Source organism: Cyclopterus lumpus, chromosome 14, assembly GCF_009769545.1.
Source record: "Cyclopterus lumpus isolate fCycLum1 chromosome 14, fCycLum1.pri, whole genome shotgun sequence".
Taxonomy (NCBI): domain Eukaryota; kingdom Metazoa; phylum Chordata; class Actinopteri; order Perciformes; family Cyclopteridae; genus Cyclopterus; species Cyclopterus lumpus.
In genome coordinates this window covers 2725830-2742032 of record NC_046979.1, presented here as the reverse complement: position 1 = coordinate 2742032, position 16203 = coordinate 2725830, and the positions used below count along the sequence as shown (strand labels likewise).

The 16203-nt window shown below is 44.8% G+C and overlaps 1 protein-coding gene and 1 non-coding gene across 3 annotated transcripts; one reads left to right on the top strand and one right to left on the bottom strand.

The window, feature by feature from the left end:
• Positions 1 to 2864: 2864 nt before the first annotated feature.
• Positions 2865 to 12871, bottom strand: rhogb (ras homolog family member Gb). Of its 2 annotated transcripts, none has more exons than XM_034550139.1 (4): positions 12699 to 12871; positions 4842 to 4942; positions 4365 to 4535; positions 2865 to 3427 (listed from the first exon to the last, which is right to left on the bottom strand). In XM_034550139.1, the coding sequence occupies exons 1-4, from the start codon at positions 12703 to 12705 to the stop codon at positions 3152 to 3154; spliced, it is 555 nt and encodes a 184-aa protein (XP_034406030.1). In that variant the 5' UTR covers positions 12706 to 12871; the 3' UTR covers positions 2865 to 3151. The 2 variants fall into 2 exon arrangements, with proteins under 2 accessions (XP_034406030.1, XP_034406029.1); XM_034550138.1 differs by having other exon boundaries at positions 4842 to 5104; positions 12699 to 12853.
• Positions 12872 to 14879: 2008 nt separating this feature from the next.
• On the top strand, positions 14880 to 14952 carry trnav-cac. Its single transcript has one exon. It is a non-coding gene; the product is annotated as a tRNA-Val (tRNA).
• The last annotated feature ends 1251 nt before the right edge of the window (positions 14953 to 16203 follow it).

The following is a 16203-nucleotide window of genomic DNA, read 5'->3' as shown; positions in this document are numbered from 1 at the left end:
CTTCGTTCCTTCGTCATCTGCCTCTTCGGTGTCTCTGTCATCTCGTCTTCATTCCTTCGTCATCTCGTCTTCGTTCCTTCGTCATCTCGTCTTCGGTGTCTCCGTCATCTCGTCTTCATTCCTCGGTCATCTCGTCTTCGTTCCTTCGTCATCTCGTCTTCGGTGTCTCCGTCATCTCGTCTTTGTTCCTTGTCGTCATCTCGTCTTCGTTCCTTCGTCATCTCGTCTTCGGTGTCTCCGTCATCTCGTCTTCATTCCTCGGTCATCTCGTCTTCGTTCCTTCGTCATCTCGTCTTCGGTGTCTCCGTCATCTTGTCTTTGTTCCTTCGTGAACGCCTTCGTTCCTTCGTCATCTGCCTCTTCGGTGTCTCTGTCATCTCGTCTTCATTCCTCCGTCATCTCGTCTTCGTTCCTTCGTCATCCCGTCTTCGGTGTCTCCGTCATCTCGTCTTCATTCCTCGGTCATCTCGTCTTCGTTCCTTCGTCATCTCGTCTTCGGTGTCTCCGTCATCTCGTCTTTGTTCCTTGTCGTCATCTCGTCTTCGTTCCTTCGTCATCTCGTCTTCGGTGTCTCCGTCATCTCGTCTTCATTCCTCGGTCATCTCGTCTTCGTTCCTTCGTCATCTCGTCTTCGGTGTCTCCGTCATCTTGTCTTTGTTCCTTCGTGAACGCCTTCGTTCCTTCGTCATCTGCCTCTTCGGTGTCTCTGTCATCTCGTCTTCATTCCTTCGTCATCTCGTCTTCGTCATCTCGTCTTCGGTGTCTCCGTCATCTCGTCTTCATTCCTCGGTCATCTCGTCTTTGTTCCTTGTCGTCATCTCGTCTTCGTTCCTTCGTCATCTCGTCTTCGGTGTCTCCGTCATCTCGTTTTCATTCCTTCGTCATCTCATCTTCGTCATCTCGTCTTCATTCCTCGGTCATCTCGTCTTTGTTCCTTGTCGTCATCTCGTCTTCGTTCCTTCGTCATCTCGTCTTCGGTGTCTCCGTCATCTTGTCTTTGTTCCTTCGTGAACGCCTTCGTTCCTTCGTCATCTGCCTCTTCGGTGTCTCTGTCATCTCGTCTTCATTCCTTCGTCATCTCGTCTTCGTTCCTTCGTCATCTCGTCTTCGGTGTCTCCGTCATCTCGTCTTCATTCCTCGGTCATCTCGTCTTCGTTCCTTCGTCATCTCGTCTTCGGTGTCTCCGTCATCTCGTCTTTGTTCCTTGTCGTCATCTCGTCTTCGTTCCTTCGTCATCTCGTCTTCGGTGTCTCCGTCATCTCGTCTTCATTCCTCGGTCATCTCGTCTTTGTTCCTTGTCGTCATCTCGTCTTCGTTCCTTCGTCATCTCGTCTTCGGTGTCTCCGTCATCTCGTCTTCATTCCTCGGTCATCTCGTCTTTGTTCCTTGTCGTCATCTCGTCTTCGTTCCTTGGTCATCTCGTCTCCGTCATCTCGTTTTCATTCCTTCGTCATCTCATCTTCGTCATCTCGTCTTCGTTCCTTCATCAACGCCTTCGTTCCTTTCGTCATCTCGTCTTCGTCATCGCCTTCGTTCCTCCGTCATCTCGTCTTCGAGGCAGGTGTGAAAGGGCTCCAACAAAATGATTTATATCGTCTAGTTGAGTTTGTAAGAGAAGACGTCGAGCTTTCGGGTTTTGGTGCATTTTAAAACGGTTTCATGAGGCGTCGGGTGGGTTCCTTAATCTGAAAACATGACACCGACCACATTCTGAGACAAAAAACAAGGTTTCAGTAATGAAGATTATATTCAAGAACATTAAGGTGCACGTAAACACAGTTACAGTAAATTCTTAGTGTGAACAACCATTTATTGAACTTCCTTATTTGCATCAGTTCATGACGCCACCTGAGCTGCTTCCTGTCCGCCCCGCCCATCCTCTGATAGCGGAGGCGTTTTCAACGCAGACTAAATCTATACGCCACTTCAAACACCTTTGCATCAGAAAAAAAAGTTCAAAATATATATTATTTTTAATATAGACTATTATTCTTTCTCATGTGTATATTTGGTGGATTAATTTATGGAACTACATTTCCCATAACGCTTTGGGGGATTCAAACAGGAAGTTTAATGTCGCCATGACTTATTCATAAGTCAGTGTGACTTATTTTGAGTATTAGATGAAGTCAGGCTTTAAAAAAAAAAAAAAAAAGAGACAAGTTTTCTGTTCTGGTGTTTGTGAAGACAGTTTAAAAAAAACTTAAATTAAAATCAGTGAAGGAAGATAATTGTGTTCTTCTGGTCAGAAAGAGCCAAAAGATTTACTGCAAGTCACCTGACATCAAATCTACAAACAGTTTACTTACAGCTTCTACAAGGAACTTGTATTGGTTCTGGCGCCCCCTGTGGACTAAAGTGGTAGTGTCTCTGAGCACCAGTGTCCTTTTAGAAAACCTCTCATTCTACTGCAGCAGGGTCTGACAGTCTCAGCCCTGGTTCTGGTTCTCCCGTGCCCCCCTTCCCTCCAGCGTGTCCAGCAATACGTCCTGGGTCTGTCCACGGTGGACTGGTCTCTGCTGGATCTTGGTCTGTCCACGGCGGACTGGTCTCTGCTGGAGGCCCGAAGGAGGTTCCTGTGAACCTGCACGATGTCATCTGGTTTCACCAGAATCCGACCCGGTGGCTCTGATGAGGACTAAGGTGGCACTAAGAAGAACTCTATAGAACCAGACCACCTTCTCTCTGGTGGTCTGGTTTACTGATGGAGGTCTATAGAGGACCAGGACTAGACTGGGACTGGTAGCTCACACTAAACAAGACCACATGAAAGCAGCTCACCGTTATGACACTTAAAAACACGTTCAGACCAAATAATAAAAGTGACGTCGTCAGCATTTAAAACGACAGATTTGGGGACATTGGATTTTCATTTGGATTTTAATAATTTCTCAAAGGCTATAAGTTCATTACAGCATTAAAAATGCTTTAAATTAATTCCCCCCCCCCCCAGCCCCCCCAAAAAAAGACCTGTAAATTCCCCCGGAATTCAAACATTGAGCCCCAAACTACCTTTTTCTAAAATTCTAACCAAACGTATTAAAAAAAAAAAAAAAGCCAATTTTCTAGCATAGTTTCTTTTCTTCAAACAGTCTCTCGGGCGGCGTTGCCACGGGAACCGGCTGGATGTGGCGTTTCAGAGGCTCCCGGCCTACAGCAGGACGCAGGGCTTCTTCTGGACTGCGGGCTGCGGGTTGAGGAAGGCCCTCACGGCCTCGACGAACACATCCTTGATGCCGTCCTGGTTGAGGGCCGAGCACTCCAGGTAGCGCATGGCCTGGATCTGGCGGGCGAGGGCGGCGCCCTGATGGTGGCTGACGGGCGCCTGGTTCTGCTCCTTCAGCTTCCGCTGGGTCTCGGGGTCGTTCCGGAGGTCGCTCTTCGTGCCGACCAGGAGGATGGGAACGCCGGGGCAGTGGTGAGACACCTGGAGACGAAGGGGAAGTCGGTTCAATTATTTTATTGAAAACAATAAGAGAAACTCAACCATTTTTCTCTTATTTTCATCTTGAAATAGATAATACAATTTTTAAAAATCATATTTTTCTGCTCCTCTGCCCGTGTGTCTGAACACAACGTTAATAAACACTGTAAAGCTGTGTTCCAGTATTTTATATTTCTTTTTTTTACGACATACCGCAGCCACCCGTACAAAATACGCACTCTTTGCATGCGGTATATATATTCAGTTGGGACAACATAGTACTTCCTCATAGCCGTGACCTTTGACCCTCTTGCTCATATGTCTGCTGCTCAAAGGATTGTGGGTCAGAATGTCCGGAAATACTCAACATCCTGGTATTTTTGTCTAAATATGACTAAATACGAAATAATTATAGCTTAAATATAGGCAGGAAATCTGAAAAAAATACTTTATTTCCTTTTTTTGATGCCAACAAAAATACTAAATAATTACCTGTTTTCATTTATTTTTTCAGATTCAAAGAGACACGCAATAAATAAGATTTGCTACTGCCCAATAGCAGCTTGTTAGCTTAGCATAAAGACTGGAAATCAGGGGAAACCTCTCAACGTGTTTAATCAGTGCTGGTACGTGTTTTTAAAAATGTTTACAGAATTATGGCGACTAATTGTGAAGCCACATGACATGATGAATTGTTTTTAGACCACAAAGTAAATTAAATTAGATTTCATACATTTTTCAATACAAAAACTATGTGCATTGCTTGCGTCGTGTGCCGAGACCTCATAGTGATGCCTTCAAGACCCAGAAATGTATTCATTTAAAAAGCAGGAAATTAAAGCGCTCTCGTTTCAAATTAAACGTAAAAAGCTGTAAAAAGGGCCATTAAAACTCAAATAAATGTCTGCCTCTGTTGCCGGGTAGATTTGTGACCTCTGACCTCTGGATGCCACTTGTGTTTTATGTTCTCGTAGGAGGCGGGGCTTGAGATGGAGAAGCAGATGATGAAGACGTTGGTCTGCGGGTAGGACAGCGTCCTCAGCCGGTCGTACTCCTCCTGACCCGCCGTGTCCCACAGGTTCAGACTGATGGTCCTGTTGTCCACCGTCACCTGAACGCACCGCACACACACACACACACACACCTGGTCAGAGATTTGTATTGAATATCAGAAACTAACAAACTGATTTCTACCGAATCTTCCATCAATGTTTACGTATGAATCAATAATGAAAATGGCTTTCGGTTCCAACTTTATTAAACTCACCTAGACAGACAGACAGAGACAGACAGACAGGTAGCGTTGAAACAAATTGAATAGTAATAAACAACCAATGAAATAAAAAAAAAATTTCACACACACACACACACACACACACACACACACACACACACACACACACACACACACACACACCTGGCTGCTGTAGTTGTCGAACACAGTGGGGATGTACTCTTTGGGGAAAGCTCCGGTTGTGTAGGAGATGAGGAGGCAGGTCTTCCCCACAGCGCCGTCACCTACAACCACACACTTTATGCTCTGCATGACGACCTCCGACCTCCGACCTCTGACCCTTCAACAACCTGGAGAGTCTGATTGGTTCACTCGATTCCTCGACACTTCAGTTCCTTTTCGGTTAACACAGTTTGTTCAGAGACACGTGACATCCCATCGTCTGGCTGCAGGGGAGGGGGTGATAGAGGGGTGGGGGGGGGGGTGGGGAGGGGTAGAGGGGGGTGGGGGGGTGGGGGGGGGGTGGTGGGGGGTAGAGGGGGGGGGGGTTGTCCGTATTTGTGTTTATGGAAATCATCTCTGCAGAAGGAAACGGTCTCCAAACAAAACAGAGATCTTAATCTGCACACGCTCACTCAAACACACACAGATTTGAATTAAAGTCACACACACACACACATACACACACACACACACACACACACACACAAAACTATATTTACATTTACGTGCTTGGTTTTGTATTATTTGTTATTTCGTCCACAACCTTCACTTACAGAAGGTGGACCAAACCCTCGATGTAGCTGTCGGGTCCGTAAACCACCAAGTCGAGCACGTTCAAGTCCGAGTCACCGATGTCGTGTTCAGGGTAACCAAGACCACGTCCAAGCCACCAAGACCACGTCCAAGCCACCAAGACCACGTCCAAGCCACCAAGACCACGTCCAAGCCACCAAGACCACGTCCAAGTCACCAAGACCACGTCCAAGCCACCAAGACCACATTCAAGTCACCAAGACGACGTCCAAGTCACCAAGGCCACGTCCAAGCCACCAAGACCACGTTCAAGTCACCAAGGCCACGTCCAAGTCACCAAGACCACGTCCAAGTCACCAAGACCACGTCCAAGCCACCAAGACCACGTTCAAGTCACCAAGACCACGTCCAAGTCACCAAGACCACGTCCAAGCCACCAAGACCACGTTCAAGTCACCAAGACCACGTCCAAGCCACCAAGACCACGTTCAAGTCACCAAGACCACGTCCAAGTCACCAAGGCCACGTCCAAGCCACCAAGACCACGTTCAAGTCACCAAGGCCACGTCCAAGTCACCAAGACCACGTTCAAGTCACCAAGACCACGTCCAAGCCACCAAGACCACGTTCAAGTCACCAAGGCCACGTCCAAGCCAGAAAGGCCACGTCCAAGCCACCAAGACCACGTTTAAGTCACCAAGGCCACGTCCAAACCAGAAAGGCCACGTCCAAGTCACCAAGACCACGTCCAAGTCACCAAGACCACGTCCAAGCCACCAAGACCACATCCAAGTCACCAAGACCACGTCCAAGTCACCAAGACCACGTTCAAGTCACCAAGACCACGTCCAAGTCACCAAGGCCGCTTCCAAGTCACCAAGACCACGTCCAAGCCACCAAGACTACGTCCAAGTCACCAAGACCACGTCCAAGCCACCAAGACCACGTTCAAGTCACCAAGACCACGTCCAAGCCACCAAGACCACGTTCAAGTCACCAAGGCCACGTCCAAGTCACCAAGACCACGTCCAAGTCACCAAGACCACGTCCAAGCCACCAAGACCACGTTCAAGTCACCAAGACCACGTCCAAGCCACCAAGACCACGTTCAAGTCACCAAGGCCACGTCCAAGTCACCAAGACCACGTTCAAGTCACCAAGACCACGTTCAAGCCACCAAGACCACGTCCAAGCCACCAAGACCACGTCCAAGCCACCAAGACCACGTTCAAGTCACCAAGACCACGTCCAAGCCACCAAGACCACGTTCAAGTCACCAAGACCACGTCCAAGCCACCAAGGCCACGTCCAAGCCACCAAGACCACGTCCAAGTCACCAAGGCCACGTCCAAGTCACCAAGACCACGTCCAAGTCACCAAGGCCACGTCCAAGTCACCAAGGCCACGTCCAAGTCACCAAGGCCACGTCCAAGCCACCAAGACCACGTCCAAGTCACCAAGGCCACGTCCAAGTCACCAAGACCACGTCCAAGTCACCAAGGCCACGTCCAAGCCACCAAGACCACGTTCAAGTCACCAAGACCACGTTCAAGCCACCAAGACCACGTCCAAGTCACCAAGGCCACGTCCAAGTCACCAAGACCACGTCCAAGCCACCAAGACCAAGATCTGAGTCCCCCAGAAGTTATATTCCTGAGTGCAAGAAGAAGAAGAAGAAGAAGAAGGTTTTGATGCATATTTAAGTGTCTCTCTGAAGGCTCTGATTAGTCTTAGTTTGAGCTTTGTGTACCAAAGAAAGTGACAAAGAGTGAGGCGTCGACAGTGAAAAGTGATCAGATGAACATATTTACGGTGGATTGTGTTCCGGACAGTAAAATAGTAACTCTGTCGTGTCTCTCTCCAGATGTCTGGATAGAGAACGTGGTTCAACCCAGACTCTGGGGACGCCGACCCCGCCCTCCCCCCTCTCTCTCTCTCTCTCTCTCTCTCACTCTCTTTCTCTCTCTCTCTCTCTCTGGGCGGAGGTTCGGGCTGATCTCACTCCTGCTGGAAGCTTTAACCTCTGATCTCACACTGTCTCACTTTCTCCCGCCGATTCCTCCCTCCTCCATGTCGTTTTCTTTTAGACGTTGAGGTGCGAGGAGGAACGGTGACCTCTGACCTCTGATGGCGGAGGAAAAATATTCAGAACATGACCTCAAGAGTGTAACCCTGTATTTGACTCTCGGATTGGTTCTTTTATCTTGACTATTTTCAGCGGCGGATTAATCCAGAATAAACATTTCTAATATTCACCTGAAAGAAACATTTCAAGTGTTGAAAGATGTCCTTTTGTAACTCAGATGTCGTCTCACTGTGGTTTCATGTTGAAATAATGCAGCGACTTCAGTAAAGCTGGAGAACCCAAAGTCGTCTCCACGCTGATTATATTCACCGATTCCTTTTGAAAAGCTACTGACGGTTTAAAATACGTCGCTTTAAATATTCGCGTCTCTGTTTGGCTGCAGTTCCTCTAACGTCTGTTGCCTGGAAGTGAATGGGGGGACCCTTCATGTCTGGGGGGGGGGGGGGGGGGGGGGGCGGCGTGCTGACGGAGTCAAACTGTGAGAGGAAGAAAGAATAAAACACGTTGAGGCAAAAGAGGAAGAAGGATCGAGATCAGCGACCTGTAATCTGCCGCGCAGCCATTGTGTAAAAGAAACCTTCCTCTCTCGGCGTGTGCGAGAGCAATTTGAGAGGAGATCTGAAGCTGATCGTGCACGTTGTGTTTTATTTCATCGGCTCCCGGTCGAGTTCGGTTGTAACTTTAGAACATCCATTGCATCCAGCAATCCATTGCCTCCGCAGGGCTCTCAACATGGCGGAAAGCTAACGGCGCTAACAGCGCTAACGACGGCAACAGCGCTGATGGAGCTAACAGTGTGAAGGCCGTATGAGAGCAGTGCATAGCCAGCTAATCAGTGGGGCACGCTCACATGCACTAAAAGGCACGCTCACATGCACTAATAGGCATGCTCACATGCACTAAATGGCACGCTCACATGCACTGAAAGGCTCGCTCACATGCACTGAAAGGCACACTCACATGCACTAAAAGGCACACTCACATGCACTAATAGGCACGCTCACATGCACTGAAAGGCACTCACATGCACTAAAAGGCACGCTCACATGCACTGAAATGCACACTCACATGCACTGAAAGGCACACTCACATGCACTAAAAGGCACGCTCACATGCACTGAAAGGCACACTCACATGCACTGAAAGGCACACTCACATGCACTAAAAGGCACGCTCACATGCACTAAAAGGCACGCTCACATGCACACTCACATGCACTGAAAGGCACTCTCACATGCACTAAAAGGCACGCTCACATGCACACTCACATGCACTGAAAGGCACTCTCACATGCACTGAAAGGCACACTCACATGCACTGAAAGGCACTCTCACATGCACTAATATAAACTAAAAGCCACGCTTCTTTTCCATATAAAAAGTCACTGGAAGAACATTCTTCAAAAAAATGTAATTAAATAACTATATAATTCAACTATTTAAATACATTTTAATAAAAATTAAAATAACAGTCAGAAACGGGTAAATAATACAAATTTAAATATATATAAAACATTATTAATAATGAAAACAATAATCAATAAAAATACTATAACAGTAATAATATTACTCGTATAACTTCACCTCCAAAATGTTCTTGCCTGCATATCCACGTGTTAATAATTAGCATACCTCATATGTTAGAGGCATGAGAACGTTTGCTTGAATTGGCAAAACCGTGACACTAAAAAGCTGAAGGAATCCTTTAAAAGAGAAGTCGGAGCTTAAATACAGAACTCCGAGCTTCTGTTTCTGTGGGAATCAAAACGTTATTGTCTCTCATCCGGTTTGTCGTCGAGTGAATTATCTCAGCGTAGAAAATAAAAGTCATGGGTTCAAAATCTTACTTAAGTAAAATGTACACAAGTCTGAGCGTCAATATATACTCAAAGCACCAAAAGTACTCATTATGCTGAAGGGCCTATTTTAGAATATTATATATTAAATTATTGGATTATAATTATTGATGCATTCATGCGTTGCAGGTTGTAAAGATGGAGCACATTTGTTATACTTTGTGTACAGCTGCAAACCCACAATATCATAAACAAGACCAAAATGCACAGCACCAGTTCCCTGATTGAGGGAACAAATTACTCCTTTAAAAAACAAAAAGGAAAAAGTTGAGTAGATTAACCCCAAAACGTCGCAGGCGTCTCTTTCCCATTGTACGTCTATGGGTCGTCATGCGACAGACCTGGAAGTGGTCTGTTGCTGTGCCTGCGTTGGAGTTTATATGCATATCTAAAACTAACATTTTGTCCACGATTTTGAGGATTTGTGGCGAGTTAACGTTAAAATGTGATCAGAGCCATTGAAAGCCAGTCGTCTCAGTGTTTCAGGAACTAACGAACGGCTTCAGTTCCGTCTCGTCAGCTGTGTTCTTTTTCTGCATTTCTTTTAAATATTTTGTTTAGGAAGAGTCTGCCGACCCCACAGAGGAACCGAGTCATCTCGCAGCTGAAGCGCTGACAGGTTAAAAAAAAAAATAAATCTCTAAAATCCGGAGCTTTGAGGTTTACAGAATCTGTAAAAACTCCACCTGAGAGAAGAAACACCTGCTCTGCAAGATGACGGACTAAAAAAGAAAAGAGTTTGTGTACATCTGCACAACTTCAACCAGGTGGTGGACCAAATATGAAAGAATGAACTAGATTTATGACTCCCCCCCCCCCCCCCCCCCCCTAGTCCTTGTTAACAGAAACATTTCAAACAACACAGATGTTCATGTGAACACAGCTGTTTCAGACTAAAACAGGGCAAAGCCAAAAATGAACATGAAACCAAACCAGGACTAAAACTAAAACGCCTCAATTCTTTTAAGATATTGGACCGAAACAGGACTAATACCCTGGACCTACTGGAACCATTTTGGGCTAAAACCACCCAATGTTGGATCAAACCAGGACTAAGACGGCAGAGTATATTTAGACCGAAGTGGCGTTTAAAACACTGGATAATATTGGACAAATCTGGTGCTGGAACATTGGAGATTATTGGATCAAACTTCCTAAAACACCAAGGAATATTATAGAGACCAAGACTAAAAACACAGAGACTACTCGACAAAACTGGGGGTAAAACACCAAGGAATGTTGTGGTAAACTCAGACAGTAGTCCAAGAGATTATTGGACCAAAACAAAGGACTAAAACACCAGAAAATACTGAACCAACGCACCTGAGAGTAAAATACCACTAAATATTGAATCAGACCAGGATTGAAAAGGCAGAGTATATTGAGACCAATCACACTGGAAACTATTGGATCAATCTGGGGCTGGAACATTGGAGATTATTGGATCAAACTTCCTAAAACGCCAAGGAATATTGGATTAAACCAGGACTAAGACGACAGAGACCACTGGACCAAACCGGGAATATTGGACCTATTGGCGAAGACTGTCACCACTCGGTTACAGTGAGAAACAAGTGGGTCAAAGTGGAAGCAGGAAGTGGGTGGGTCTGTAGACCGCTGCGAACGTCTGCGACAGACGGTTTGCTCACTGACGGTGTTCGTTTTCTCTTTCATTTTAAATCTCGCAGTCGACTGAGGCCGACAGAGTTAAAGTCCCCCACGTTTACCTTCAGCATGCAACGTTTCCTAACCCCCCAAACCCCCCAAACCCCCCCCCCCCCCCCACACACACACACACACACAGGCCAAAGAGGAACTGGTCTGTGTTGAAACCGAAACAGGAAGGGTTCGGCCGACGCTGTGTTCATCCAGCAGAAGCCTGTGTGAAGGAAGTGTTGTTTACCGAGACCGAGTCTGACTTGCAGTTTACACCGAAGGAGCACTCAAGACGTTAACACCAGAGCCACAGACATCCTGCTTTGCAAGTGTCTGTCTGCTTGAGGACCCCCCAAAAAAAACATAGTTCTGGTCTTAAACTCTGATGATTATGGAACCAGATCAGGGCTAAAACAACCAAGACTATTACACCAATCTTATGACTAACACACCAGCAAATAGTGGATCAAACTAGGACTATAACGCTAAGGAGATTGGACCAAACCTGGTTTAAACCTGGTTTTAAAATACTAGAACATATTGGGCCTGGACTGACAGACCAAACGATATTGGACCAAAACAGGAAAGAAACAGCAGATGATACTGGTCCAAGCAACCAAACCACAGAATATCAAATCAAACCAGGGGCCACAAGGCCACAGAATATCAGACATAATTAGGGCTAACATACCAGGACTGAAACACTTGAGAATATCGGACCAAACTAGGAATATAAAATCAGAATATGGGAAAGAACCGAGGCAAAAGGGCTAGAGAATATTGGACAGAACTACGACTTAAACACTAGAAGATTGGACCAAACCAGGGAGATAAAAAGCCTCTAAAATACCAGATAATATCAAATTAAATCAGGACTAAAACACTAGAATATTGGACTAAAACTGAGAACACTTGCTGTATAATGAGTCATACTTTAATACAACATCGGCACTTATGAAAGAGCTCCTTATTATAATATAATATACATTCTGGTCATTTTAGAGCTCCTTATATTCTACTAGGATTCCCAAATGTATTAGTTGGCCCTTAATCTATAATAATATTTACTGCCGTTCATTATTCATTTTTTATTTTCATTGATTTTTTGTTATGTCCAAAAACAACAAAAAGGCAGTTTGTGATTCCTATGATATTCTTAATATTAACGTGTTGTTGAAGTATTTAGTATTAGTACTCTGAGAATATAATACTACAGTATTGTGATATATATATATATATGCTCATAATGTTGATGTAGTATTACAGGTACTATTTCACTTTACCCCAAATACTCTCTTCTGATACATTCCACAGTATTTCTGTTAGAAATACTTTTACATTGAATTTATGTTAAAGAGCAAAGAAGAAGTGAGTGACACACACACACACACGCACGCACGAACACACACACACACACACACACACACTGGGAGTGGTCGCACTTCATCTACAGTTTCCTGCAGCAGCTTCAACAAACAAACAAACAAACAAACAAGGTTATTGATCCGTCTGCGGACGGGAATTAAAGCCGAGATCGATAAAAAGTTTGGACAGAGAGAGGAAACACACACGCACACACACGCACACACACACACACACACACACACACACACACACACACACACACACACACACACACACACAGCTGATCCCGGAGCACCGGGCGGATGAAAAAGCAGAGACTCACCGGTCATCAGTCCTCCTCTCCGGGCACGCAGCTCCGCTCAGTCCCGCTCCGCGTCTGGGGTGCGTGTGTTAGTGTGTTTGCATGTGTGTGAGTGTGTGCGCGTGTGCGTGTGTGCGTGTGTGCAGGGGGGACAGCAGATTTCTATCTCAGTGCGAGGCGGGCGGGCGGAGCTAATGAAGAGGAGGAAGTCCGAGAGGAGCCAGAGGAAGTGGTGGAGCAAGTTTGAGGAAGTTTACACGGTGTGCGTGCGTGTGTGTGCGTGCATGTGCGTGTGTGTGTGCGTGTGGGTGTGACACTGGACTTTTCTGTTTGTTCAGTACAGAGTTGAGAAACTCTTAATAAAAAAACAATTTAAAAATCTTGTGTTTTATGTTTCTACTGTAATTTAAAGAACCAATCAGAGATCAGGAGGTCATCATGAAGCCCCGCCCAGTATCAGACTGATTGACAGATCTGTTAATACAGAAACTGTCCCTTTGAGGTCATTTTGTGTGCCTTTTAATAATTGTGTGTCCCTTTCAGGTCATTGTGTGTCCCTTTGAGGTTATTTGTGTGCCTTTTAATCATTGTGTGTCCCTTTCAGGTCATTGTATGTCCCTTTGTGATCATTGTGTGTCCCTTTGTGATCATTGTGTGTCCCTTTGAGGTCATTGTGTGTCCCTTTGTGATCATTGTGTGTCCCTTTGAGGTCATTGTGTGTCCCTTTGTGATCATTGTGTGTCCCTTTGAGTTCATTGTGTGTCCCTTTGAGGTCATTGTGTGTCCCTTTGTGATCATTGTGTGTCCCTTTGAGGTCATTGTGTGTCCCTTTGTGATCATTGTGTGTCCCTTTGAGTTCATTTTGTGTGCCTTTGTGATCATTGTGTGTCCCTTTGTGATCATTGTGTGTCCCTTTCAGGTCATTGTGTGTCCCTTTCAGGTCATTGTGTGTCCCTTTGAGGTCATTGTGTGTCCCTTTGTGATCATTGTGTGTCCCTTTGAGGTTATTTGTGTGCCTTTTTATCATTTTGTGTCCCATTCAGGTCATTGTGTGTCCCTTTGTGATCATTGTGTGTCCCTTTGAGTTCATTTTGTGTGCCTTTGTGGTTCATTGTCATTTTATATTCCTTTGTGGATATTTTTGCTTCTGTCTGTTTGTTTTGAGTCTTTTCTGTGGTGGTTTTGCATCCCTTTGAAGTCATTTTGCGTCTCTTTTTCATAAAGGTCTCACCCTTTGTGCACGTTTTGATTCTGTCTAAGTTGTGGCTCTCTTTGTGGTCATTGTGCGTCCCTTTGTGGTTATTTCGTGTCCCTTCATGGTCATTTTAGAGGCCCTTTGTGGTAATTTGACTTTCAACAACAATTGTTAACACGTGTGTCCGTCATGTGATCAGTCTGTGTCCCTTTGTGGTCATTGTTATTGTTGTGACTGAAAGGGAATCTTTTCACTGTCGTGTTTCCTGCACCTTATCTCTCTCTGGCCGCAGGGGGGCGCTATTACACCGCCGATACGGACGTATGCTGCCTTCCAGTGCTGTCGGAAATCAGTCAACCGGGAAAGAAAATGAGTGATTCAGGGAAGACAACCTGCAGGATTCAGCTCATTTCACATCATGAATCTACTTTAGTTTTTTTCCTTCAATATAAAAAAAAAATGCGAATGTTTTCTTTACACAATGAGTATTGATTATTGATTATCTTTTCAAAGATGATTGAAACGAGCCGACATCTATTGTTTTTCATAACTTACTTGAAACAATGAGCCGTATAATACATTAATCTCCAAACATGATGCTTCCTATGTACTTATATTAAGGCAAAACAACATGTGTGTATTGTACAGATGTGTAAGCGTACATATATCTAAATGTTTGATTATTTATATTTATATGTATTAATGCCCCTGAATTGAAGACAGTCAAAGGGATGAGTTCAAGATATGTTATTGAAAAAACACAGCTGAATTATAAAATGCAAAAACGTCTTACTATTCGGTACCTGAACGTTACACCGTCATCAGTTTCCGTCTTGTAGTGATTATTAAAGGTCCCGGATTGAAATACACACAAAATATACAGTCAGAAAGGATTCACAGCGCATGTAGTTATGTTACAGCCTTATTTAAACATTATACACACGCCATACCCCGAAGTGACAGAGTGGAAGTATTATACTTCGTACATGAACGCATCTTTGTCATCAGTTTCCGTAGTGTAGTGGTTATCACGTTCGCCTCACACGCGAAAGGTCCCCGGTTCGAGACCGGGCGGAAACATGTTTTTCTTTTTATTGAACAGATGTCAGCGTGTCTTATCCGATACTTCCAGTCGCGTGACACATTCTTGGTATAACTACATGTTCTTGTTTCAACCCTCTTCGTGAAAAGTTATGGTCCTGGACCTGTTGTCTGGACCTGGTATCTGCTACAGATAACTACAGATAAATACCTGTTATTATTATTCTCGTGCACTAATAATATTCATACAAGTTAAATAATAATGTATACTAATACAGTACAATATATTGAAATGTGTGTACGGGTAGATTTGGGGTTTGGTGGGTTCGCCCCTCTCGGCCTCATGGACTGCATGAAGTCCCTCCAGGTCTTGCCTTTCACCGAGTCCTGGTTCTTGTAGGGAGAACCCTGGAGGGGCAGGAGGTGTTCTTCCCGGCTGTGTCTCCAACACCTTCTCTGGGCTGGTATTGAGGGAGGAGCCAGTGTCCTTTAAATTATTTTAGCCACGTGATTTATTGATTAGATTGGATAGACATCCGATAGTGGTTGTCTTTTAAAATCTGAGTTACTGACATAAATGAATTAATAATTGAAGAAATTCACAGAAATTAATGCAGAAATTAATTTACTAACTATTAATTAACTATTTAATTTAAAGTCAATAAATACAGTTTTGAATTGAATCGTACTTCTTTATATTTGTCCACCTGCTGGTATAGCTTTGCCTCTCCATTATCGACAGTTATTCATGTTAACATTTATTAGATAAATACATCAAAATGCACCTTTTAATAATAATTAAAGTCCTGTTTGTCCCAGCAATTATACCCCCACCTCACATGTTATCTGTAAAGTAGAAGTAGTGTTTCTTTAATGAAATTCGACTGTAGCTAAATATTCACAATGAGTATTGAGTATTGATTATCTTTTCAAAGATGATTGTAACGAGGACCGTTTGATCCTGAAGACTAAGATACAGAACCTGAGCATTTACACGTAGCTTCCGGATTACTTTATCCATTACCGGGGGGAATGTATAAAAACGGATTTATTGACGTCGTCCCTGAACGCAGCCTCAAAGTGGTCGCGTGTCGCAGCACGTGAGAGGTTCCGGGTCCGAAAGAACTTCAACAAGTGACCGGTTCGTGCTCCGGTGTCCGGTAAGAGCTCCTGTTTAGCTGAAGGTGACGTCCGCTTTGACCGTCACCGTTCATGACACTCATGGAACCTGCTAGAAATGTCCGGTTAGCTCGATGCTAGGCTATGCTAACATTGTAGCGGCTCCATCAA